Source organism: Wyeomyia smithii, chromosome 2 (genome assembly GCF_029784165.1).
Source record: "Wyeomyia smithii strain HCP4-BCI-WySm-NY-G18 chromosome 2, ASM2978416v1, whole genome shotgun sequence".
NCBI lineage: Eukaryota > Metazoa > Arthropoda > Insecta > Diptera > Culicidae > Wyeomyia > Wyeomyia smithii.
In genome coordinates this window covers 218026878-218054403 of record NC_073695.1, presented here as the reverse complement: position 1 = coordinate 218054403, position 27526 = coordinate 218026878, and the positions used below count along the sequence as shown (strand labels likewise).

The following is a 27526-nucleotide window of genomic DNA, read 5'->3' as shown; positions in this document are numbered from 1 at the left end:
TATTCACATATAACGGGTGACAATTAAAATTTTTGAATTTTTTAGGCTTCCTTACTTCACAACAAAAAAAGAAACTCACTCTCCTTTTTATGCCAGTATTTTTTTTGTTAAAAATGGCGTCAAATCAAAGCGCCTCGTGCAAGCGCATTGTACAGTGTTAACTGAACTGCCCAAAATTTTTGGCATAAAGTTTATGGTAAACTATTTCAAAAGCGAAAATCTACCTTTTTCGACTGTGTATAATTTTCTACAAATCTCAACAGTAATTTACCAGGATGGTAGTGGGAGACCAGCCAAGGTAATGGACTACAGAGGACTTCGTTCTTTTTGTCAAAATCATGGTTCAAGTCCAGTGATTTCCGAGCTAAAGTATCTGTTTTGACCAGATAAAGCATCGACCCCATTTGTACCCAATAAACGTAACCCAACGAATCTGATTCAGTGTCTTACAATCGAAGATTTCATTGAGATTATAAAATACTTAATGTACAAACTTCGCCGGAAAGCCGGTTACGAACTTTTCTCAAATGTTTATTTTTTTTTTTCGACTACGTTTTACCGCACTATGTCGAGATACATACTGCGGAGACTGAAACCAATGTGTTACATCAGAATGAAATACTTCAAACGGTATTAATGATGTAACCACATTATGGATTACAAAAAAAATGTGTCGTTGAATTGATAAAATAATGAACAATTTCGTGATTCTTCGGTACCCATTATTACTTCACTGTTAACAGAGAAAACTTCTGAAAACTTTTAAGTTCAAATTTTCACGAACAATGTACCAATCACATGCGAGCTCGTCTGGCACAGACTTCATGACCAACAGCCTGCTGTGATATCCTTTATATAAGTGTCAAAAAAGGTAGAGTTTTCCCGTCCCAAGAGATCAACTAATGTTTGCTTACATGCTTAGACTGTTTTGATGTCATGAAGGTGAAGCTTTTTCAGAAAGTTCGTGACAACTTCCTTTATCAGACAATTTAACGATCTGCTGTTAGAATGTTATAAAATAGATGTCTTGAAGGAAAGCATGCTGGCACAGGCAACAGTATCGAGCCTTGTATGTGGAAATCGCTGGTTATTCGTCGTTTATCAGTGCAGTAGAACTAGATTTCTATTTGTGTGCTGTAGAAGCACAGTGGGGCGTGTTGGGATAACGCGTAGGTATCGTGCTTCGACCTAGAAAATAACCGAATTGCCTTCTTCTTCTTATGTCGTATAGAAGTAAATATCAGAAGGTGCCGCACATTACGCTGCGCAGCCGAGGACAACAGAACTCTGTACGTGTCTGTAGAGGCTGATAGCAGGAGGTGTAGCACACTCTCAGGCACGCAACAGTATATCACGATGTCGGATTTTGCATTGAGAGCGTAATATGTGATTAAAACTAAGCGGGTTTGGCAAAATGGTGGATGGTGGTAAAAAAATAATGAAAAATTATTATTTCTTAATGAACGACGAACGTTACTACCACTGAACAGATCCCCAACACCGATGTTTTAATCGACAGGGAAAATATTGCGAAAGATTCTGACAATTTTCCAACAATTATATTCAGTTAACAGCGAAAACAATTACAGTCCTTTAATGAAATAAAATTTAAAATATATGTAATAGTGTTGATATGTCACCGTTTGGGGCACAACATATAATATAAATTCTGAATAAATATTAGTAAACAAAATTCATCACAAAACATCCGCCCTATAAAAAAATTGTGGAAGATTGTAATATAATAGTTAACATATCTTTTCAACAATAAACTAGTTTTAAGTTGTGCCAAAAATCATGCACATTCAACCAATCAAAAACTCGCTTCCCTTTTGTTCGCTGATAGTTGCTTGCTCGCGTACTACATATTTAATTATAATTAATTTTTTTTTCCCTATATATAGAGCATACACGAAATTCAATCGCTCATTTCGTTTTGGTGGTTGTGACGAGTAGATGGCATTTGAACTGCAGTCGTGATGATTTTTATACACATGTTGTAATAGTAAAAACTTCTTTCAAAATTTTTAAAATTTTAACATGCATTAGTTCAGATAAAATTTGTTTATTTTTGAACTCTGTTTCTCTTAAACTTATAGAAATGACTAAATATAGAGTATTTTAAAGATAATAAATAACCTCCGTACAGATACTTCAACAAATAGTTTAACCAGCTGTACTGATGGTTGAATTTTTCCAGCTAAACGAATTTTATTCAATATGACAATCCTACTTGCATCCCGCTGCACAGTGGTTCGAATTGTATGGCAGTGGCGGTTATAAACCATTTTCGTACAGTGTTGTTTTCGAAAATTACTGAAATCTCGAAAAAAGTCCCAATGCGATCAAATTTTAACTTTTTTACCCCTTGGAAAAACTTCGAACAAATTTGATATTCATTAAGGCAGACAACGATATTGTCTCCGAAACCTCCCGTATTCCAACACCAAATAGCAAATTTCGAATAAAGACAAATGTTTAAGTACAAATTTGTAAAATTGAGCCGAATGTATCACAACCCTTGAAGGGTAGAAACTATGTAAAAAGCATAAAATTCGAACGAAAAATCACAGGAGGGTTGTGTGCAAAGCCACGACCGCAAGGTTGACGTAGAATACTTTTACATAAAAGATAACCCGGCTGCTTGCGTGTCAGTCATTTTGAAATCGGATTTGTTTCGTATATTCCGCTTGATAAGCACAGTATCAACAAATCGTAATGAACATCACACTGCTGTGCATTTGCAGCAGCATCAAACCTCAGTCACAGTTTATTAATAACCATTCATTAGTTCTCCCAAAAACATTTAGTAGCATTGAAAAAGGCCGATTGCTGCAATTTTCGTTCAATTATTTCATAAATGCTTCATGGTCAGATATACCCACTGCAACAGCTACGCTATCCGTAGCCATGCCACAGTTGTGGCCGCTATACGCTGCCATTGGTATCCGCTGCCCCTGCATCAGATGGCCCAGCTGCTATCGATGCTGAGATCCGCTGCAACCAGTGCGCTATCCATTGCTATGCCACAGCTGTGGCCGCTATCTACTATCGCTGGTATCCACTACACTGCTACTGCTGCTGCTAGGGAGGACTGCTGTTGTCGCTGTCTAGAACTATTATGAGCGGCTTCGGCTGAAACAGGCTCTTATATAGGCCGAATAGCATATTTTAAATTGCAAGGTATATGATTCTGTCGACCGTGCTTGGGAAGCAATCATATAACGACCAATCAGAGGTTGAATTTTTCGTTTTGGCAAGGCTTGACTATTTTCAATAGTACAATAGTTTGAATAATAAAATTACAATTATCCTTATTTGGGAAGAATCTTAGAAGATTTTCCAATCGATTGCTTCAAAAACGAAGGAAATCCATCGAATACTAACCGATTTATTAGCATTTGAAATTGGACATACTTTTCACTTTTTTCGGTTTTAGATTTTCATTTAACATCCCTATGTAGCTCAACTTCCTGAGCGAAGTATTCTACTTCAAAAGTAACCATCTTTCACCGCTTGTCATCGACCTGGATGCAAATATATGCAGCTGGAACCCTTGACGAATCAGATGAAGCAATTGAATTTGATCAACAGCGGATATATACAGAATGTAAAACACACGTTCTGTTTAAGCTGATTTTGTAAATGCCAAACACCTTTAGTTATCTCGTGCTCAAAAGTAGAATGTTCATAATATAGACCAACAAAAACAACTTCTCTACATTCTCTGGTTCGTAACCGATCCATTAAATCGATAATAATCAGAAAACAAAAAAAAAACTATTTTCTATTTTTGGCCTATGGGCGAACCACTGTGTGCTGTTGCGATATAGAGGAAAACCAAATTGTTTCCATCTTGACATAAGGGTTTCCATATTTATATTTGTATTTTTCAATTTAGAAAAAAAAAATACATCAGCATCTGTATGAAAATATTTAGACACTAAACATATGAACACAACCTTCCATGACCTTACTTGTGATTGAACAACTCTTGTAAATGCAGGATATTTCGTTATGTAACATTTTTGCTTGGCCTTTGTGGATACAGACAACCGAGGCCAACAATGATGCTGCTTTGGAATCGATGAGTGAGCCATTTTTCACAAGATAATGAAATATAGAAGGAAATTTCTTAGAAGGAAGACTTTCTACTAAATCGTACTCAATTAACAGCTATATAGAATGTTTCTTTCTTACGTATTGAATTAAACTGACTGTATTAGGATGAAAGATGCTTATCAATTTTAAAAAAAATCATTTTTCTTCTAAAAATGAGTGCTGCAATTAAATAATCAAAATACAGACCCCGTGCGAGTTTGACAACACACCAGAATTTTTTCTGTTGCAAAATCGAACCATACCAAATACGAACGGTTTTCTTTTCATGACTTTGTTACTTTTTAAGTGACTCATGACGATCTAAACAATAGATATGGCCACCATTCAGCTAGTTTGAGAATTCCAAGTCGTGAATGAATATATCTTCATGACAAACAAATTGGTTCATTTTTAAATACATCTATCATTTTTAAACAGCAGCAGAAAAAAATCCAAAATTTAGTTGTCGTCCGTCATGATCTATATAATGTTTTAAAAGACCTCGATTTGTTGATGGATGGGTTCTTTTAAAAGGACAAAAATTCCAGCATCGCCTTTTAAAACATTCTGCGCTAAGTTGTAGTGTTTGAAGCAACGTTATTATTTACGCGTCACTTTTCTATAGAACAATTTATAAAATCAAAGCAAATAAGACAACTTCGATTTTTCATTGAAAAACATATAATTTGCTAGACTGTGAACCACATCACTCGAAAAGACGCAGCGAAACATTCAAACAAATGGCACGGACAGTAAGCATCGCTAAGGAATATGCGGGTAATATCAAAACTATTAGAGGGATAGCTCAAAATGCCATGAGGTATATGGACTACTTTCAGTTTAATATAAGGATCGTCAGTGGAATTTATGTTTTGAAATCCAGTTTTTTCTAGAGTGAATTATTCTGAACAAATATATTTAATCATTGGACCAAACATTTGATAAACTTTAAGGTTTTAGGCAATATTTTTTTTCAGAAATTCTACAAGTTGCTCTTCGAAAAACCAAAGTCAAACCACATCGTGCAAGGTATGAAACACTTATATAAAACTGAAATGTTTTCATTGGATTTTTTTTGTTGTGCTACTCAATCAGTTTAACATACTTAGTTCTTTGACGAAAATTTTTGAGATTCCTTTATTTTTGAGTAGAACAAATATCGATTGCAAGTTTGAAAAAAAGTCACTTTCATTTATATTTTTGGGACTTCAGGTAAGCAAACTTGCTCAATTCAAATCAAATCAAAGACAGGGCTGCCAACTCCCTAGACGAATGGACGTAAAATCCCTCCATAGTAGCATAAACGCGTTGGGGCTGATCCAGTCCCGGTGATTCGTGCGATGCGGAAAAGCAAACTCAAAGCAGAAAGCTTCAAAAGTCAATGTGCTTCGGCAGTCGCTTCAGTTATGAGCTACCGGAGCGGCAGAGTCTTAAGCTTGGCGCGCAGCTCGGAGACAAAGTTCGTCTCCCGCAGCTGAAGTCTATCTCTTCAAGCGTGTTGTTTCTCTGCAGCTGTATAGACTTCCACCACTGTGTTCCCATGTATTAGAGTATGCCAGAGTAAAAGGTATGCGAATAAATAATATAATAAACATAAACGGAATGGAACATAGAATCATGAATCAAAATAAAATGAACGGATGAAATGAAATCAGCGATAAACACAATACGTCTCTCTCTAATTGAAAAAAAAATGTAAACAAATAAAAAGAGTATAACTGTCTTTGCGGATTGCTTGACGCTAGCGAGAGAAAAAAAAACACAATAAAGCTCAGGTGCATTATGAACAGATAAAAGCCTTGTGATCGAAAAATAATTAACAAATTCGCAGTAAGTATGTTTTGCAGTTCGAAGCCATCATTTATTTTGCACATTATCGCTTTGCATCGTAATCAGCTTCACTTGTATACTCGTATTGTCGATTTTTTTGCTCAGCCGAGCCTTCATCATCTTCCTCATCGAACCCGTAATAACGATCATCGTTTGCCGACTCGTCGATCTCCTCTCGATCCACTTCCTCGTCGTAGTCGTAGTTGTTTCGAGTAGATTCCCTCTTGCCATCCATTTCGGTGTTGCTTTGCTCCCCAGCAGCTGTGCGATCCTGGTTATCTTCGTCATCTCGTGCGAACTCATTACCATACCTAAAATGGTCATAGTTATCCGAGTAATCCGATCCTTCCGAATCTTTCGGTCCGCTGCCATCGTCGTCTGTCTTTTTTCCATCGTTTCGCTCTTTCTCGTTGTTATCGTCGTCGTCTTCGTCCTCTTCCAGCTCATTGGGCGATTTGCCACCGCCGAGGTTGACGACCATCGACTTGGGCGGCGGATAGTGACTGTTTCGCCAATTGTAGCCCTTTTCCGAACCCTTGCTTTCGTTTTCGTGATAGACTACACTTTCGTACCCGTTGGGGTTGTTCTTGTGGGAGGATTTTTTCGGTGGACTAAGCTTTGTTCCGAACTCCACCGGTCCTCTTGTTGGTCGTTTTGAGGGCTTTTTCGATGGGACACCGTAGGTTGTGTGCTTGTTGGGATCTTTGTGATCATCACTGAAATGAAGGTACAGGTGAAAAAGTTAGAATTGTACTCGTCATTCGGATTTAAAAGTTAAAATAAATGAAAAAAAAAAGGTTTAAATACACTTTGGCCAGTGGTGTTGATCCTACGAAAATCAATACACCAACGTAACCCCACATAAAATTGTCCAGAAGCGTCAAACCGCATGACTTTGGTGACCAAAATGAAAGATTGAATGCTCACCAAACTCCAAATGTCCACTATTTCACGTTTTGTGTGCCATGTGGCGCCGTTTGGTTGAAACCACCTGTCAACAAAATTTAGATATTCCAATTTGGGAAAAAATGTCATGGATGATGGATCGATATCGTTCGCCGTTGACAGTAACGTTTCGTCCAAGGTCGTTTATGAATAAAATTAGCCCAATGATTTCATCAGCCCATGAACCACATTAAATCGTTGCGAGTCGTTGGTTTGGTGCGAAATTTGGCAATAACACCTCTAATTGTGGGTTAACCAGGTCGATTTTGGCAACCATAAAATGGTCGTAACAGGCGAAACACAAATTTTTACAACTTGCAATCGCTGGTTGTTTGCGAGTCTTTTCTTGATGAAATGGTATACTATACTGAACAGTTTTGACTTCGAAAGACGACGTTCGGATGCCATTACATACCAGCTCTGTCAACTTGGAAAAATCATCCTTTAGAAGGGTCCGTTAAATTGGTGAATGCAGGCTTGACAAAATGTTGATCTTCATCGTCTCTGATGGCATTTTCACTTAGTAGCATATGAAAATAAAACGATTGGCCTATTCCCGTTATTTCTGTGATCAGTTATGTTGGTACGAGTTTCTCAACGTCAAATGTTAAATTTAGTTTAGTTTAAGTTAAGCCGTTTGCAGATTACCGCCATGTTGCAGATTACCGCCAAACATGTCTAACCTTGAGGGATTGCTTGATAACAATCCACTACATGCTTGTCATATTGCTGTAAAGGGGAGGAATAAAAATAATATTTGCTTCGTCTAATGCCTGCTTTAGAAAAGATCACAATAAAATCCGTACAATGATGGAAAGTATATAAAGATATCAAGATTCTCAGAAGTTTAGCAAATTCTTCAGAGTGCTGAATGAAGCAACTGTTCAAAAATTAAAATAATCAGTGAAAACAGGCAAAATAAAGCTGAAGTTAAAAAGTAAAGGATGGTATCTAAGAAACGATCGCATCATTGACGTAGGGGTAGGGCTACGCAAATTAGAAGCATTAGTGATTTGAACGCACTGCAATGTGCAGTAGAGATATGCTTATAAAAGGTTAATACTGTGCAGGAAGCAGTGGTAATATACAAAACAAATTAATTCGACTGAAATTGATATTGTCATTTTGTGCGAGGAATGCAGAATTTGTTTGAAAAAACATTAAACTCTTTAATAAATTTTTATTACATATTTGGACGTCTTAATAAAGACGGTTGATTTGATTACTAAATGATCGACTTAACGATTATTAATCATTGGAAACTCTCCGTTTTGAATGCTTGTATTTTCATGGCTGCCGTCTGCATCTTCCGGCTGCCAACATGAAATGAGAGGTTGATTTTTCGCACACTCTTGTTCCATCTATTCATATAGGTGTATTCGACTTAGAAAAGCTACATACCATTTTTGAAAAGGGTAATGATGCCCAGAGGCCGAAAATCAATCTCTGACGCAATTTTATACCTAAAACGGCGACTTCTGGTTGATGAAAATAAGCAAAAATGGCATTTCCGGAGCCGGGAAATAACTATAGTCACCATTTGAACTTCAAAATAGCTTCTAAAAAAAGGCCAAAATGAGAGAATATTATCGGGATGATGCTTTGAAGTACTCTCGTTAATTCACTACACTGGGCAACACAGGCTTTGTCCTAACGTTTGAACTAAAAAAAAACAGTTGAAGGGGTTGTTTATAAGACACGACCGCAAGGTTAACGTAGACAAGTAATCAACATAGTAATCAACAGCCTGTCTAATGTCAATGTATTTCTCACAAAAAAAAAATCGGGAATACGGTAGATACGTTCTGTGTTGAAAAAAAGATGGGAAGAGAGTCATTTGATTGTGAAGTAGTTAATATTTTCCCGTTGCATTATTGTGCTAGCTGTTATGGACAACTTAATAGCTGATATAGTGCTGAAAATGCTTGAAAAAGCTATGAGGTAACAACAGAATGGTCATTTCACACGTCATGTAAATGGCAATCTGCAATAAAGAGAAATTATATTCTAGCGCCCCGAGGTCAGTTGACTGTGCGTGCAGTAGGCAAAATTTTTCAACCACTCGCCAAAACATTGCGGAGAGTAACAAAAATCAATGTCATCCACAGTACAACAAACGGATATTATTTTTTCGCATGTATTGAAATTTGATTTTTCTCAACTCATTGTAAGGATTTCCTGTTACGTGTCTTCAAAAGTCGTAATATTAAAAGACCCACATAGGTTCGATGAGAATGGAAAGTTTTAAATTGTCATTTTTCATTTTTTTCCCAGTTTATGCTCTTGAGCGAAACCTGTGTTTACCAGTGTAATTGAAAGGCCGAAAATAACTATCAAATTATGTATCCAAGTTTTTTGCTCTTAAACAATGAATTGTGTTGCATTAGTTATGCGTTTCAGCGAATCTATGTTTGTTGCTGGAAAACCACGAATAACTAACAAGAAGCCCAAATTTTCCAAACCTAATTTTAAAATATCTCGAAAACGAATGCACTCAGGCATTTTGTTTCATTTGTGTGGACTCATCACTGCGATCAGAGACATTTGATCTATTGTGATTTAGATAACTGATTTCAATCGGAAGGAGTCTCATCGAAATCTCGTTTTGCCAATTCATATCGCGCCATAATTTCAATTTCTTGAAGAGAAGTATTACACGTTATTCAGACCAGTTTTATTATTGGAAAGACTCATTTTTGTAAGAAGGAAAGTCAACAGGGGTACCATAGAATTCAACTTAAAGGAAGAGTAAGTGGTAGAGAGCCTGAAAATAAACCTATGTTAAAATCCTTTGACAACCAAATGGTCTGATTCTACTTAGATTCGAACCCATAACCACCCGTTTGTCGGTAACCGTGCGGCTACGAAGCTCCAACATTTAAGCCATTAGTCACAAACAGCTTTATTATTTAAAATTATTATTGAAATTTGAAAATGTTTTGAAAAATTATGTAGGGTAGATGATCCAATAGTTGTGGTAGCACCAATAGTTGCGGCATCGCTTTTAAATTCATCGTTTTAACTAATTAGAACCGAATTGCTTATGCTACATGTTTATTTATTTATTTATTTATTATTATTTGCATTCATCTGACATCAGGGTCTACATGAATATGACTTAAACTAAACAAACACGTTTGTGCGCAATAAGCGTTGTCTAAAACTATTTGTACTCAGAGAAAAGTCGAATAAGGAGTACACATTGTTAAATAAAGAGCACATCATACGTAAAGGTTCATTCTGACCATATTCGGTGCGTCTAAGATCTAACCTGATAAAATCAAAACTTCTTAGATTACGCGGTGGAACATTCACATTAACAAGCGCTAGAATACGAGCTGAATCTATACTTCCAGTTAGCAGTTTTTGTATGAACAATACTCTTTCCAGTTTACGCCTCCTTTCCAACGTGTCCATTCCCAGAAGACGGCAACGATTTTTATAGGGAGGCAGTTCATTGGGATTACTCCATGGAAGAAACCTAAGTGCATAACGTACAAAACGCGACTGAACTGCTTCAATCCTTGATGTCCAGACATCAGCATACGGACTCCATACCACAGCAGCATACTCCAACACAGATCTGACCAGCGAGCAGTAAAGCGCACGAAGACAATAAGGGTCTGTAAATTCTTTGGAGATCCTGATTATAAACCCTAGATTACGATTAGCTTTAGCTATTACAGCGGAATAGTGCTCCCTAAAGGAGAGCGTCGTATCAAGATGCACTCCAAGGTCTTTGATCACAGACACTCTCTCTACCTGTTCGCCTCCAATGTTGTAGTTCCAGCTAATCATATTTTTTCTACGAGTAAATGAGATCACAGAACATTTGTTCGTGCTGATGACTAGCTCGTTAATTCTACACCATTCAGTGAAAATGTCAACAAGTTTTTGAAGCTCTCTACAGTCGTCGATTGATTTAATGATGAGATAGATTTTCAAATCATCTGCATACAGAAGTCGACACCCTCGCGGAAGTATCGTGCACACGTCGTTGAAAAATAAAGAGAAAAGCAGCGGGCCAAGGTTGCTGCCCTGTGGAACACCAGAGAGATTTGTAAAATAGTCAGACTGAGCGGCTCCAATCTTCACAGACAATCGGCGATCTATCAAGTATGATTTAACCCAGTTAACGAAATTAGGTGCAGCTCCCATCCGTTCAATCTTTGCAAGAAGCAAATTATGATCAACGCGATCGAATGCAGCTTTCAAATCTGTGTATATGGTGTCTATTTGGGCTCCTTTCTCCATATTTCTTAAGCAGAATGACGTAAATTCCGTTAAATTAGTAACTGTTGATCTTCCGGCGAAAAATCCATGTTGGTCGCACGAAATGTGATTTTTAACTTCATGAAATAAAACTTTGTTTACAAGAGTTTCAAGCAACTTAGATCCTACACATAGAGATGTTATTCCGCGGTAATTTGATACATTCTCACGATCACCTTTCTTGAAAACAGGAAATAATATGGATTTTTTTCATTCATCAGGGAAGGATGCTTCAGCCATTGATTGATTGCAAATTGATGTTAGAGGAGCGCAAAGTGCAGTTGCACACATCTTAAATATAATTGGTGGAATACCATCGGGCCCTGGCCGACAGGAGGATTTCAGTTTTTTTATGGCAGCATTAATATCCGTTTCAGAGAAACAATATTTCGCATTTCTAGTACTCCCTCTGGTACATTGCAAATAGCAGCGGCTACGTGCTGTGGAGATGCAGCCTCCGCTTTGAAGACACTAGAGAAATGGCATGCAAATAGTCTGCATATTTCACCAGGAGTGGCCGCTGAGTCTGTCCCATAAGTCAAAATTGACGGAAGACCATTCTCCTTACGTTTTTCGTTTACAAACGCCCAGAATCTTTTGGGGTTTCGCTTTAGATCGTTTTGCTTTCGCCTCACATGCAGTGAATATAGCAGGCGATTATAGCATCTATACCTATTGCTGGCAGTTTGAAATTCACGTTTGGCTATCATATTGCGGTTCATAGTGTAATATCGAAGAGCCCTAGCTCGACTTCGCTTTAAAGTCCTGAGTCGATTATTTGACCAGGGAGGACATTGAGTAGGACGGGGAGCAGGAACATGAAGACGGAACAAATCCAAAAGAGTGGTAGTAAAAATTTTGACCGCGTCATTGATATTATTTGCTGTGTACAGTGGTGTCCAGTCAGTTTGTGTGAGAGAATGGCTTAGTGCTACAAAATTTGCTTTTCGAAAGTTAAACTGAGGTGTCTCTACAGGATCTACGAAGGTAACTGCCTTCGGACAGTTTAATGAAGCGGACAGAGGAGGGTGTAAAATATCCATTTCAACAAGTGGTTCTATGGCTTCCGAAACACTGCATTGCCTAGCGGCAATCTCGTTAGCAAAAACAAGATCGAGTATAGCATTCTTGTGATTCACAACCAGATTCAACTGCTTCATACCAAGAACTGACATGCCATCAATAAGTACAGAACTAGAGCTACTAAATGTTGATTCTGATGGATCAGGGTATATATGGCCATTGGGAGCATTTTTCCATTTAAGTTTAGGTTGATTAAAATCGCCGAATAGGAGATGAGAGTCGTGTGGCCCAAGAGAATCTGTAACGTGACTAACACTTTCGATATGTTGCTCAATATACGTCGGATCTGCAGCGTGATTACGGCCAGGAGGTAGATACACCACACCAATACAGACATCATGACCATCAGTAGATACGCGAACCCATAGTTGTTCCAATTTGCTGTCTGTTGAGTTTGTTACAACATTAGATTTCAGCTGGTTCGTAACGGCAATCAGAACGCCACCACCGCGTTCTTTCCCAGTAAGCTCAGCATCACGATCCTTTCTATATACAGTATAACGATTTCCGAACAGCAGCGCCGAAATGAACTCCTCGTTCAGCCAGGTCTCGGTGATAACAATCACGTCGTAGTCCGAATATTCGGTAGCGGCCAGGAAGAAGTCGTCTATTTTTGTCCGGAGACCGCGGACGTTCTGGTAAAAAATCCGTAGCCCAGGATTAGTCTCGATAACGGGTTGGTTTTTCGATGGATGACTAGAAGGTGCGGGAATATCAGGTGTTGAATCGTTAAAATCAGTAAAATACTTGCCAATGCTAGCAAGCTGGAAGACCCCTTCCCCATACTCAAACACAGGACCGGGACGGCTGATGAGCGCAGGCTGCAGAGGCACGACTGTGATGAGCGGGTCAGGGGCTTCCATATTGCTTAATTCGGTGCGTCCCGGGCCGGATCCTAAAAACACAAGTTGGTCGTCAGTGGAATTCGTCAAGTCGATTGAAGCGGGGAAATCTTTATGCGACGATTTGGCTAAGCATAGCGTTATCTGGTCACAAACATCCATCGATGATTTCACGGTTAATTTAGAGTTGTAGCGTGTGTACTGTCTGAAGCTGTCGGTTGAATTCCATGTATGGTGCGAGGCAATTTCGGTGCATTCGGTCCCCAAAAATCCTTTGCGCTATTCCGTTCCTCAAACAGACGAAAATAAATTCCTTTTGGCCAATTCTTAGCATCCAGCGCAACCTCTTTGAGCTGGATATCAATGCCAACTTTAAAAGAAATGAACGCAAACGACCTTATGTCAGCGTCTTTTTTCACAAGTTTGCGAACAACTGGCTGAGCCGCTGGCACACATTCTTTAATGAGCGCAGTAATTTCATCCTCAGTGACATGCGGGGCAATGCGCGAGAGATAGATCCAACATTTTTCTGTCGGTTGCGGAACTGTGTCAACCAAATTGGAACAATTTTCAGCCGATTTTGTTCCACCCATCAAGTCCGATAGAATTTTCGGTCTTCTGGGAGTTTCAGTCGGTGAGACAACTCTAGGCCGTTTATTTCTACGAACAGCAAGCGGATTCGCTGGTGTTACATTTGCCAAAAACTTATCGGAAATCGAACCGATGAATGTGTTAATTTGACCAAGCTCGTTTCTAACATCATTCATGCAACAAGTGATTGATTCTGCAACAGAAGTTATAGCAGCAACGGCAACATCGGAAGAATTGTTTGCCTTTAAATTCTCGACAGAATGCATGCAATCGTCACACAGCCAAAGCAAGTTTGATTGTCCATTGACAAAATCTAAGTTCGCTCGAACCCAACCAATACATTTAGTGTGTGCCATACAGTCACACAAGTGGCATTTGATCATGTTGAGGTTCTTTATAGACTCACAGCATTTGAAGCAGTTTTTTTCCATTTCTGAGGGAGCTTTTTGAGAGGCTGATTGCATAACTGATGGCGTATTGATAACGGCTTGCGCAACTTGCAGTGACTAAGCACTGATGATCGAATTAGCTTGGAGTGGTTATTCACAGAGAGCGCTAGCAAAGAAGACGAATTGCGCGGGGCGGGTAGAGCCGATGTCAATGCAAAGCAAAAGCAATTATCACTTTAAACAAGTTCACTCAAAAAATAGGTAAGGCACTACACTTCACTATCTTCACAGAAAACGATATCGCAGCAAGTCAACAAACTAATTTATACGAGTATGAAGGCTTTAATACAGTTTAAAAATCAGCAAAATCACGGACACCAAAATAAACACAATAACAATACAAGCAAGGTTGCCAGAAAGAAATAATGAAAGAAGAAATAATAGATTAAACATAAGTACATATGTTACTACAACAATATATACTGAAAATATCCAAATTACAGAAGAATACTGTATTTTTCAGAAACTTACCCGGAAGGCACCACTCACTACCCATTTTCTTATTTTGTCCACGATTGTTTTAAGGTATGTGTGTGGTTTAAGTACGATTATTACTCATATAATTATTTTCCCACATAACAGTTTATTATGGAAACTGTTGCACAAGTGAAGTTCGTTAATAGATGATCATATTATTTATTAATTACTTCCTCCACTATTGGATCACAGGATACACTATGCTCTTATAGTTGCGGTATGTTTCGCAATTCTGATTTACGTTTATCAGAACATATGTATGTGGGACTACTTGTGTATATTAGGGACAAGCAGGTACTAGGGGACATACCTAAATGATGTTAATATATTACTATTCAATTTTTGAACCCTACCTTCCCCTGCCACCGTATATTTACCGATACTGCATACATGATCGGCCACAAAAGCTATCGCTCTCACCCCTGAAATGCTGTATTATGCTTTTATGACCTCCTAATCGATGCTTACCCACTGCTTTTGGTCTTTTAATTCTTTTAACGAGCCTTTCATAGCTTCAATTGCTCTTTTAGTAAACACTAACGTCAAAAATGTAAACGCAAACATGGTACGAAGCAAAGGTAAGAGACTCTAACTTCCAGTGTTGAGAAGTCACCATTTGTGAAAAAAAAATATCTTCTGAATATTTCAAAATGAGCGCCATTGGTCTTTCTCTTCAGCCGATTTCAGCCCTTTTCAAATGTTAGTCTAAAGACATTTTATAAAAAGTATGCAAATATGTTTTATTTTAATAAAACCTACATACCCTCATTGAATTTTGCCAACATCTGACCAAATTGGCGAAAAATCCGTCTCTTAGTTAACTTCGTGCATTTTTGTATTTACTTGCAAACCGACTTGTCAACCTATTAGAAACAATATGATAAATAGTAAAACAATCAAAAACCACTTCAAGCGAGGCAAATACCTTCATTTAACCAAGCAAACACGAATGTTTTATATACCGCAACTACAGGAAGTCCCATTCACAACTATAGGAACTGTACCGCAACTATTGTAACAAAAGCGTGCAACTTATTTTAGTTAATTTAAACACTCAAAGCGGGTTCAAAGTCAATTTTAAGGTGCAAAATTATCAAATAGAGCCCATTTCAACAGAATATAGTGAAACGGACCAGCTAGACTCGTTTTTCTTAGCCAAAACATGGCTAAACATGCATAACTCTTGCTTAGCTCCTCCATTATTGGGTCATTTACCCTAGCAGATTTTTTTTATTTCGAAAACTTAACTACAAACAAACAGATTTGCCTCTTTGAAAAAAATCCTGAAAAAAATTCATCTTTGTTCGATACGTTACACTTATGCGCCACCATTAGGGTTGCCACCTGATGTGGATATCTCACCCGAAGATTTTGAAGGTCGTGAGCGGGGGTGGGGGGTGGGGGGTTGATGTTTGCCAAAGTTAAAATTTCTTTGCTCAGAAAGAAAAATTTATTTACACAAAATTGTTTCGTAACTATTTTTATTGTTGGTTACTTTATTTATCTTAGCAGTTCTCTACAGCCGATCGAACTCGGTGATTTTTGTGACAATGTCAGCTAAATAATCGGATTGAACATATAATCTCCTTGAATGAAATTCTCAAAAGCAAAGCCTTGGTGCTACTTACTGACACTCGAACATACGACGACTGGCTTGTTAGGCCAGCATCGTACCTCAAGACCAGCTAAGAGACGAAATTCTCAAAAAAATCCGGAAACTTTTGAGATACTTAGCCTTATTTCTGAATTTTTCTGGCAATTAAGTGCGAATGACTTATGTCGTTTCCAGAGCGAGTTGAAAATGATTTCGCTGGCTCAGAGAAATTTTGCTTCTACTCGGAGACCCGGAAACTACCTTCCCGGCCCGGAGACCCTGAGATCACTTCCCAAACCCGGAGAATTCGGGTGAGACCCGAAGAGGTGGCAACCCTAGCCACCATGTGAGCTCAATGCCTACTTACTAAATTTCGTAAAATTGTTTTATGTCTTTGCTGTTGGCGACATCAGCCCACTATAGGATTGCAGGCAGACAAAAAGCGGAAAACTGACTGTCGCCGACCTATTTTCCTGTTTATTTTTAGAAATAAGACACTTCATGTAAGAAAAGTGGGAGCTTTGTAGCCTCAAGGTCAGAGAGTCCGCTTTGATAAGCGGGTGATCGTGGGTTCGAATCTTACTAGAATCAGACCAATTGGTTGTCAAAGGACTTTAACATGAGTTTACTCTCAGGCACTCCACTACATACCCTTCAGTCAAGCTAATTTCTATAGTACTCCTGCGAATTTTCATTCTAACAAAAATAAGTCCCTCTTATATAATAAAACTGGTCTAGGTAGCGTATAATAGTTCTCTTCAGGGAATTGTTATTGTAGCGCGGACTTGGCTGGAAGAACGAGGTTTCGATAAGACTCCTGCCTCTTGACAAAATAAGTTCTTCTTATAATAAAACTGATCTCAGGAATGTTTATCCTCTTCCGGTAATTGTATTTGGCCATCCTACCCCACCAGTACACAAAATTTTTAAACTCTCACAGTTTTTCACTAACAAAATTTTACCTGTATTTCTTCACGTATAGGTAAGGCATGTTTTAAATAACCGGAAAATGGACCAACACCGAAAAAAAACGTGGAAAATTTTGGGAAAAAATCTTATCTTCTGACACACAAAAATTACATCCGCACGCGAACTCGTATCTTATTTTCTAAATTCGTTAATTTTTTGCACATTTGACAAATGTAAACATCGAAATAGTGGTTCGAAAATCATCAACTAACTTGGTGAAAAGGTGGTCGGGGCAATTTTGCAAAAAAAAAAAATCGAGAGCGTCAGAACAAGTCACATGCCCGTCTTAACCCCTTAACCGTCTTAACCCACCCTGTCCGTCTTAAACCCATCCCCCCTACTGTCAATAATATGAAGTGCGGAGTACAGAAAACACCTGGGCAACATCACTATAGATCAAATGTCTCTGCTCGAAGTGATGAGTCCACACAGAGCGGAAAAGTGTTAGATAAGCTCAAAATTTCAAGACTGTAGCAGGTATAGGTACCTGAGATATCGAGATATGAGAATGAAAAATCGCAAAAAATGCATTTTTTTGAGAAAAAATAATGGCTAAAAGTATTTTTTGTCATGATAACAGAATAACTATCAAGTGTAATTTATTCTCATAAAAGGCTTCCAGAAAAACGTGGTACTATGTGGTTTTAAGGGTAGAAAAAAGAAATATTGTACTGTCACCCTCCTTTAAGACTCGGCACTTCAAAAGGCAAACAGAATTATGAGTCCATTTTATTTTGGACAGTGATCAATGTCTGCAATTTTGAAAAAGTTTAAGTACTTGAACAACTTTTTTTGTCTTGAAATCACTGTCCCAAGCAGCACGCATTGTTGCAATGAAGCAAATGCAACTCTCAATGCAGCATTCAAAGATTGTAATAAATCGCATCTGTTACTTTTATTCAACTTGTAAATAACCGAAAAAGCGCAGGAGGTGGAGCCTATATGCAACTAACAGTGCTATGTGAACCATCATCTGCATCGATAGCCGCTGCAGTATAGGAAGAAAAGAGAGGAGAAATAAAGTTAAGTTTGTTTACCTTTACTGTCATTACTCTTCGGTGATGGTGTCGCGAAGTTCAATATAACTACATACATTATAAAAAACCTCAAATATATCGAACTTTTTCTCTACTTACGCTTCTGATAGGTATGTTATTCTACCTGCGATTCAAAATTTACCGTGCAAAAAATGTTTTTACTTCGTAATTATTCACGCGCCTTTTATAAAGTGTTGTAAAAGAAATTTTATGATTCAAACTCGCCAAATTATAAACAATGTTTTGGGAAACGATAGTTCAGAAAACCTTGCTCAGTGGATTTGCAGTGTTAATCATGCGGAATATGGAATAACAAAACCATATTTCCAACAATAATCATTTATCATTCGTTTATATTAGAGATGGCTGTTTACTGTGTGGTAATTTTAGCAAATATATGGTTCAACAAGATGTTGCTATACATTTTCATCACTAGTTTGCTTTCCTTAAAAGAAAACGTTTGTGAAACAACAATATGCAACATCATGTGACATTATCGTTACTTAAAAGCATCATGAAATATGCAGCTGGAAATAGATTGCAGAAAACTATTGAGCAATTTCTAGTTTTCAGTTACGAGAATGATACACGTAAATAGCAAAATGTTGCTCAATTCTTTTATATTTCTTCAGAGTAACCGAAAAAGTTTCTTGCACCGTTAAAAAAGTTTTAAAACAACAAATATTGAGTAGTCTCATTTGAAAACATGTTGCAGGTGCTGCTTGGGGTATGTTTACAAATTCTATCATATCTTCGGAACGCCTTGACCAATATTCGTGAAACTTGACATACATATTTCTTACATCTTTACAGTGGGGTGCCCCAAAGTTCGTATTTGAGTCCACTTCTTTTCATTTTGTGTGTAAATTAAATTTTACTCCCAAAAAAAATGATTATATAAACAAGAAGTCGACATGAAGGAGAAGTCAATTTGTTCTACACACGGTGTAATAAAAGCCTGCTACAACTCAATGTCCAAAAGTGTAACCTGATGACATTGAATCGCAACATTGAAAAGCCACATGTTGTACTTTCTCTAGAAAATCAAGCAGAAATGCAAGATTGTTAGGAACTAAGGAGTTATATTAAATACCAAGCTAACTTTAGCAGAACACTGTAAATCAAATGTAAAGCAAATACACTAAGGTCGCTTTTTACGCGGGTTATTTTACGCGGTTTTTTCACGCGGCTTTTTTACGCGGATTCCGGAATTTACGCGTTTTTTTTACGCGGATTCCGGAATTTACACGTTTTTTTTACGCGGCACGTATCCCCTGCGTAAAAAGCGACTTTAGTGTACACCAAGGGGCTTCGTCGCCGCAAGATTACAGAATTCGTTTTGACAAGGGTAGTCGTGGGTTCGAATCTTAGTTGAATTCAATGTCAACGGATTTAAGTATAAGTTAGCTCTCAGGTTCCCCACTAACCCTTCTTTTACGTTGAACTCTGCAAAACCTCGCCACAATTACTTCTTGACAAAAATATATCCCTAATACAATAAAACTGGCTAGAGGGACATTCAATTGAAACCTTGTAATTGGCGAAAATATTGGCTTGGCCGGAGGCAGCGAGGCTCGAAGTAGTAAGCGTAAAACAGAAGGGTGATAAAAAACATACACACAAGCACGAACTATAATAATAATGACATTTGCTCTCAATAGTGATAATGCTAATAATAGAAGTGTGGAATACAGAAAACACTCGGGCGATATCCCAAGAGATCAACGTTTCTAGTCGCCGCGAAAAAAATGCTGGGCTTTATTAAAACATTCAGCCAATATTTTTAAGCGCCCATTCACTATCAAACTTTTGAGAAACCTATTTTGGAATATTGTAATTTCCTCATACGGAATCCTTATGCTGAACATCAATGACATTACTCAAATTGTATAGAATATGTGCATTCCCAAGTAACAAAACTGGTTTTATAAAAGTTTTATTGCGCTATTTTGGCTGTAGTAAGTAGAGATGCACCGAATGCGCCTATGGAATAAGGCACGCTTATTTGAGTTGTCGTTTAAAAATAATGTTTTTGAGGATTATGGTTAACACAATTTTAAAGTTTGTGTTACAACTACATTTTGAGTGTTTTTGAAAAAAAAAATAAATAAATAAAATGCGAGAAATGAACGGGAACTGAGGATGTGACTTTGGCTCAGAAAAAATATACCTCATCCAGTCAAGACATGAAAGAGATGTGTGGAGATTGCGGTTCGTGTTCCGTTTAATGAGATATATTCCTTTCTAAGCCCAAGTTACATCTTCAGTTTTCGTTTACCCCCGTTCATAGAACTTTGCACTATACTTTTATATTACTTTCTGATAATCATTGGCCACTATTCGGCTTATTCGGCATATTCGGCCGAATAATAAACTTACTATTCGGCGAGCCGAATATTCGGCAAAATCCAATTTTTGCTGATATTCGGCCCGAATATTCGGCGACCGAATATTCGGTGCATCTCTAGTAGTAAGCACTATAACACTTTGATAAAACCGAAATTGTTACTAGGGTTACTGTCACAATTCCCTCACGGCATCTTAGAACAATAAAACTTTTTTCTGAAAAAAACAATGCAGAACAAACTATAGAAAAAATGGTCCCATAAATCGCATGATACGTCAGTAAAATCTACATTGCGAAGCCATTGACATAACAATGTCAAAATAACACATTAAAAACTGTCTGAATTACTTCAAAAATAATGGTTAGCACGTAAGAAAAACATCGTAGGGGCCCCTCAATAATTACGTAAGCACAGAAGAAAAAATAATGTGTGTTTTTGACAAACGTTTTCTAATAACATTCAATAGTCGAATTCAGGATAAAAATGAATTTTACGTAGGTATATTGTTTACTGAGTGCAACGAATCATAAAATTAGCATTTTTTAATTTTTTTAGCTTGTTCCAGTAATTTTTATATGGTGCCTTAGAACATCACTGGGCAAACAGACGACAAAAAATTACAACGCTATAAATATTCGTTATGATGAAATATCCATTGGCCAGAATTTGGAGACGCACAGAAATGTTCCGAATATAATCATCGTGATCGCTTCACGCACAATTTCCCGTACAGTGCTCTATGGGAAAATAAAAATATTTCTACAGCCAAAACGGTTTGTTTAATTGGCATACTGTCTTCGGCAAAGTTGTAGACAACAATTTTGTCCTTCAAAAAAAAAAAAACCCCTCAAAAAATATTTTAGATTTTTTTGTATCATAACTTTTTTTGTCTGATTTCTCCATGATCGGAACGGTTTCATTGTTGAACTTATCTCTTGTAGTTTTCATGAAAAAATGAGATTTTTTAGATAATATATTTCCTATTTTTATTTAATCTTAAAAAAAGAACAATATTTTTTTAGAGTGTATATATTTTCCGGAAAGAAAAAAAAATTATCTACAACTTCTTGAAAACGTCACGCCCAGCGTTATCAACCCTCCAGTTTTTCCTGGATATCTCCAGTTTTTTTCGGGAACGCCAGCAAAACAGCCAAAGATTGAATATCTCCAGTTTTTAAAAAAATGTTCCAGTTACATCCAGCTTTCTATTAGTCATCTTATTTATTGAATTCTTCCCCCTCAAACGTATGGTCTTTCCAATATTTCGTACATTCATGCCATTCAGTTCTTTGGTTTAAATCGAATTCTAGTCGTATCTTCAAAATTTCGAGTACGCCAGACTCTAGGTATAAAGAATAAAGAATAATATAATCTTCATCAGTGAAGAATCAAACTTTCAATGCATTGTCTCTTACATGCTAATTGTTTACATGAAATAAAACGGTGCAATATATGGATGTAATTGTAATTTACGCAACATTATTGTACCGAAAATCAAACAAATTTATGCAGAAGGTTCAAATTTATACTTCCAGTTTTCCCAAGTTTTTAATTTTAAATTCTTCCAGTTTTTTTTTGTAAAAAGGTTAGCATCGCTGGTCACACCGATCAAACAAACCGTTTTGGACCTGGAAAGATCTATAATCATCAAAACCCTCCCCTAAATAGCATTCTTAAATAGCTCCTAAAAATTAGTCGGGTTCCGAAAAATTAGACCAATAGCACAAAATGGTTACCTTTGAAAATTATAGTGTTTTTCTACCTTTTTAATAATTTTAATTAAATACTTTGAATAGTTAAATGTAAATTAATTTTTTTTTTCATTTCTTAAATAAAATTCCCTTCTGTGCTCAGAGGTGCTCTGGGCACCATTTAAAATTCACTTTTTTTTTTAAATACAATATTTTACACTAACTTTTATTGGTCTACGGGGTATTCTGCCTAAATTTACCCTTAAAGTGTTTTTAAATCATGAAAACCCTTGTTACGCGAAACGGTTAATTATTTGATTATCTTGATAGGGGCGGTTGGTTCAATGCCGACTTAGAGATTATACACATTCAAAGAGGGCACATTTTGTTCGGCTGTGGACCCTACTAAAGCAAGCATATGAAGATTTTTCACAGGCCTTATCAAATGATCTGGTACCAAACGAGACAGTGGAAGTCTCGAAAAGAATATTGAACGGGGGGTATATCGAATCTCGTCTTGTCATTTTCAACAGTCGGACAGCATACAAAGAACTTCAGATACTGTACCAGCTGCCACATGGACTGAAAGAGTATGTAGAAGATAGGGTAGGTACTCAATTTAAAAGATAAAAATGTAGGCTGTTTTATAGTAACCGGTAGCCTGAGAGCCTCTCGCTCTGAGTTACCCATAGGTTCATGTTTAAGCCAAATTGTAGTGGAGCGATTCCGTGTACTAAGTGCACGTACAGGACTTCGTATGCTTTATTTCTATCTAATCACCAATCTTGATAAGAAATATAAAACGGAACATATTTTGTGGCATTGAATTAGCGATAGTCGCGTTCATCCTTTCTCCTATTTTGTGGCTCCGATTCTCAAACTAATGATGACGCTTCAAACTAATCAACTATGAATTTCTCATATCATCTAGCACCACCTCGTTTCACGGTATTGTATTTTTTCGGTTTACTAAATGACTTCCGTTTTAGAACTAGAAATAGGGGAACTGCTCCATTATTCATCTCATTTGGCTTCACAGTTATTCACAAAGCATGCACTGATTAAACACCAAATTTTCACGAAATCATTGAACAAATGAACTAAATATGCTCTTGAACTAAACGTGCTCTTATGAAATCGTTCAGCATTGTATATTCAGTAAAATTAGCTAAATTTATCCTAAATTTTGTAAAACAAACAATTTTTCACAACGCTTCCATATCCATCTTAAAACTTGAATCACTGCTCTATAATTCATCTCACAACGCTCCCATACTCATCACACTGTTAATCATGAATGAATCACATTATCACATGAACGTAGCCGCAGCGCGTCGTAGTAGGTTACCTAGATATCCGCTGTAGTTGTTTACGTGCAAAACTGGTAACCTAGGTAACCATTACAGTGCTGTAGATTTATGTCAATTATGTCGGAATAATTCAACATTTTCTGTATGATTTTTTCGTATTAACAGAAACTGATTTGGCAACTTTTGATTATCTTCAACGTAGTGAAAACAGATGAAAATACATACAGTTGAAATTTAAGAATTGTAGAAATTCATCTCATATATTTCTGCTTATTTAGGCTTGTTTTAGGAAATTTGAGGTGAACATTTCAAAGATTAAAGTATTCTTAGTGTAGTGAGTGATTTTTTTTGGTGATTAAAATAAAAAGTGGTCCACTAGTGATGAAAAATCTTTGGTTGGCTACTGAACGAGTCCCGTTGTAGCCGTATAGAACAATGCGCGGATTTTGTTTTCTGAGGTAGGTGATTGAATTAAATGATTTTTCGAGTGCAGATGCCCGATTATAATATCAAAATTAGTGCTTTTAAGTGAGTTTTTGAGAATTATACTTTATGAGGAATCTAAAGTGAACTAAGAAGAATCCATTCCAGGAACTTGCAGTTTGGTTTAGAAAGAAAATATGCGTTTTTCCTGTTTTTAATTGTGTTTTCATGTTGCATTAGATAAATACATGGGCTGAGATGAATAATGGAGCAGTTCCCCTATATGATAGATTATAGTAGATCATCACTACTTGGTCTACAACTTTCATTAGTTGAGAAAAAAAAAAGAAATTTTATCATTTGCATTCCAATTTATGACTTTCGATTCTGATTAAACTAAGTAAATTTGTTCATTTTCCATTGAGATCACTGGAATGGTGTGTTCGGCAATCATATATATAGTAAAGTACAATCGGGCCGTTACGAATTTCACCTTTCAGTTGAAAATAGTTGTTTGAGTGTACATTTTCAATGAGATATTGTAAACTCGCCCAATTTTGTTAAAAATATCGAAACAAATTGCAAATTTATCAGTTTTAAATGGTGCTATTGAAAGGTATGACAACCTTGCATTTTCCCCCGTAACATGTCAATTTAAAATGCCAATTAAATTCGATTTGAAAAACGGTGATATCGATTTTAAGTTTTCCAAGTTAACTAAAAATTGGTACCATGATGACAAACAAAATTGTGGTTATCCAATTGTCAATCTAATATAACCCTGGAAAGATAGTCCAGGAGGAATGCAATCTAGCGGAACGAAATTAAAAACTCCGAACCGTGTTGGTTTTTTGAGATGATGCTTTCGGCAATGTACATTAGAATAACCAAAGAATATTTTTGTATGAAAATATTTGTACTAAACGTGTACTACGTTTTTTTCTAATTTTGTAGAATTTAAAAAAAATAATCACAGAGTAAAAAAAGTTCCTGGCTGGAAAACACTTAATTGAATATTCTCCCAGCTTGAGAGTCTCCGGTTGCGCTCTTGTGCGCTAATTGAGATATGACATTTAAAAAAATTGTCAAAATTCTCGTTTCTTTAAATATCTCAAAAACTTAGGCCATAACCATCCTATCTCTACGGCGAAATTCAGAGTTATGAAATAGAAAAAAAATAAATTTATAGTTAGAAACTCGTTGGGTTTGTAAGTACACTTAGAAGAAAAATAGAATAAAAATAAAAGTTTTTTTTCTTCTTCCCTTTGGATGGTTGATCTTTCACCGAGAAAGATCAACCATCCAAAGGGAATAAAATTATACGGTGACTAAAACCTCAAATAATAAAAGTTTTTTGTCCAGAAAATCAATATTTCATACACTGTGGCTTCTTGAATAGTTGTGACTCTGGGAGACTTTTTTATTATTGGCTAATAAACCACTTTGTTAAGGAAATCATCCTTCTAAATTGAAAAAAAAAATTTAAAAAAATAGTACTAGTTTAATACCCGTTAAGCTCCCGGATGGACTCGAGGTACGATGCTGGCCAAACAAGCCAGTCGTTTTAGGTTCGAGTCTCGGCTCGGGAGAGACTGTTAGTGTCAGTAGGCTCGTAGCGCTTGCCCCGCAATTGTCCTGTACACTAAACAGTCGGCTGCGAAGTCTGTGTGTAAAAAACAGAAGGTCGAGTTCCGAATCGGAATATAGCACCTAGGCTTTGCATTTAATACACATTAATACACATGAACATTGCCGAAAACACTATCTCATTAAACCAACACGATCCGGAGTTATTAATTTTGATCCGCTAGATTGCATTCCTGTATCACTGTGCAGTTTTTTTTTAATCAATTAAGAATTATTTAAACCTAAATGCTGGTTTTTCTTGTATTTTTACACCGTAATCGATAATTGATAAAGAACAACTTTCATTTTGAATTATTCAAAAATCGGGCGCCAATTTGACGCATGATTATACATTTACGTTTAAGCACATCTAAATATGATTACACTGGTCAACACAGGGTACTCCAAAATGAAAGATTATAGCTATTACCGTTTTTCCAGAGACTTAAATGATTTTCTTCGTAAACATAACGTTAAAGCGATGAACCCGGCGAGCAATTTCTATACGATACTCTCACGTAAGTTGACGCGTTTTGGTAATGGCTAGGGAATAGCTATAATCTCTAATTTTTCCCGGTTTGGGCTTTTGGAATGCATTTTTTTTCATTTTGTCCACCAGTGTTATCTTTTCAGACTTAATTGATTTTCTACTAAGGTTGAATTTAATAAACGACTGTCTACAGTTTGTAATAATCCATGTTAGAGCCAATTAATGCACTCGACTAACCTAAGTTCTTCCACCACGTCGTACTTTGGCTTTGCGCTTTCTCTCTTTTCTTCTCGTCTGCCAGGATCATGTTTTCTAACAATCGTTTTGTACTTATCATTATCACCAGCATCACCTTTCACGTCACCCTTCACATCACCTTCCTCGTCATCTTGCGACTCCGCCTGCCCGGACTCCTCCTCATGACCGTAATCATTTCCATCCTTCTTATGAAAACTCTCCTGATGATGATATCCTCCCGATCCCTTTTCACTGTCGGTTTTCACATAACCAATCTCACCGTCTTCGGTTCCCCCTGACCACCCGTACACATACGGTCCATCGTAAATGCTGGACATCACTCGCAAAACTTCCGGATGTGTTTTTGGAATATAAGGATTAGGATCGAATATTCCGGGATAGAGCCTGTAGCTGGCAGCTTTCTGCACGAGCGCACCGGACAACACAAACAGGTTCAAAAACAACATCGTAAATCACTCGCGTATAAGCAATCCGTTCACGTCCCCCAGCTGGCAGCGAATGTCACTAAGCGCTAGTCGCCAAGTCAATTTTATAACAATCTAATTACATAATTTTAGCATAGGTACGAAAATCGCCTCTGCCTTGTCTTGTCTTAGTTTGTCCCGGGCAACCAAATCAGCTTTTAAGAATCAATCAACCGAGACTTCTTCTGCAAGCGAGAAGAAAGTCCGTAGGTACGATAGACAAGTGCGCACAGAGAAAGACAGAGTTGTCAAACGCCATCAGCTCTCCTGCTGCCGGTCGACCAGATCTTGGGAAATTTCAATCAACCGGCTTCTGGAACCACCCTTTCCGATTGTTCGCAGCCACGGCAAGTGACTGAGCAATTTGAATAAATTGTGCTGCGGACGATTGGTAATGTCTGCGGTTTTCACTCGAACTTCGACTTCGCTCACGGTAGCAAGCCGCATTTCGTAGCTGGATTCGATTCGACAGGTGGCGTTACTAAAGTGTTTTGAATGAATTAATTATTGGAAACTGCCAGAGTTGAGTGCAGCCTGCTATCGGCGATCAATTGATGGGGACGGGTAATAGTTTCGTCAGAGGGTAAATCGAGTTGCCTTATTGTTTGTTTACGCTAGTAGAGTTGAATGGCCGGGTGGAAGACTCCGAGTTCTTTTATTAGTGACTGAAACAGTGTTTACATTTTTAATGCGATGCATTAACTGGATTCAGTGCTGCGGTCGAAG

At 37.3% G+C, this 27526-nt stretch overlaps 2 protein-coding genes across 2 annotated transcripts in view; one reads left to right on the top strand and one right to left on the bottom strand.

The window, feature by feature from the left end:
• LOC129721556 (arylalkylamine N-acetyltransferase 1-like) overlaps window positions 1-27526 on the top strand; it is a 164237-nt gene that overhangs the window by 134289 nt on the left and 2422 nt on the right. The gene's annotated exons all lie outside the window — the stretch shown is intronic.
• Window positions 5966-27252, bottom strand: LOC129721555 (dentin sialophosphoprotein-like). The gene is made up of 2 exons (XM_055674259.1): window positions 26316-27252; window positions 5966-6647 (listed from the first exon to the last, which is right to left on the bottom strand). The coding sequence occupies exons 1-2, from the start codon at window positions 26780-26782 to the stop codon at window positions 5975-5977; spliced, it is 1140 nt and encodes a 379-aa protein (XP_055530234.1). The 5' UTR covers window positions 26783-27252; the 3' UTR covers window positions 5966-5974.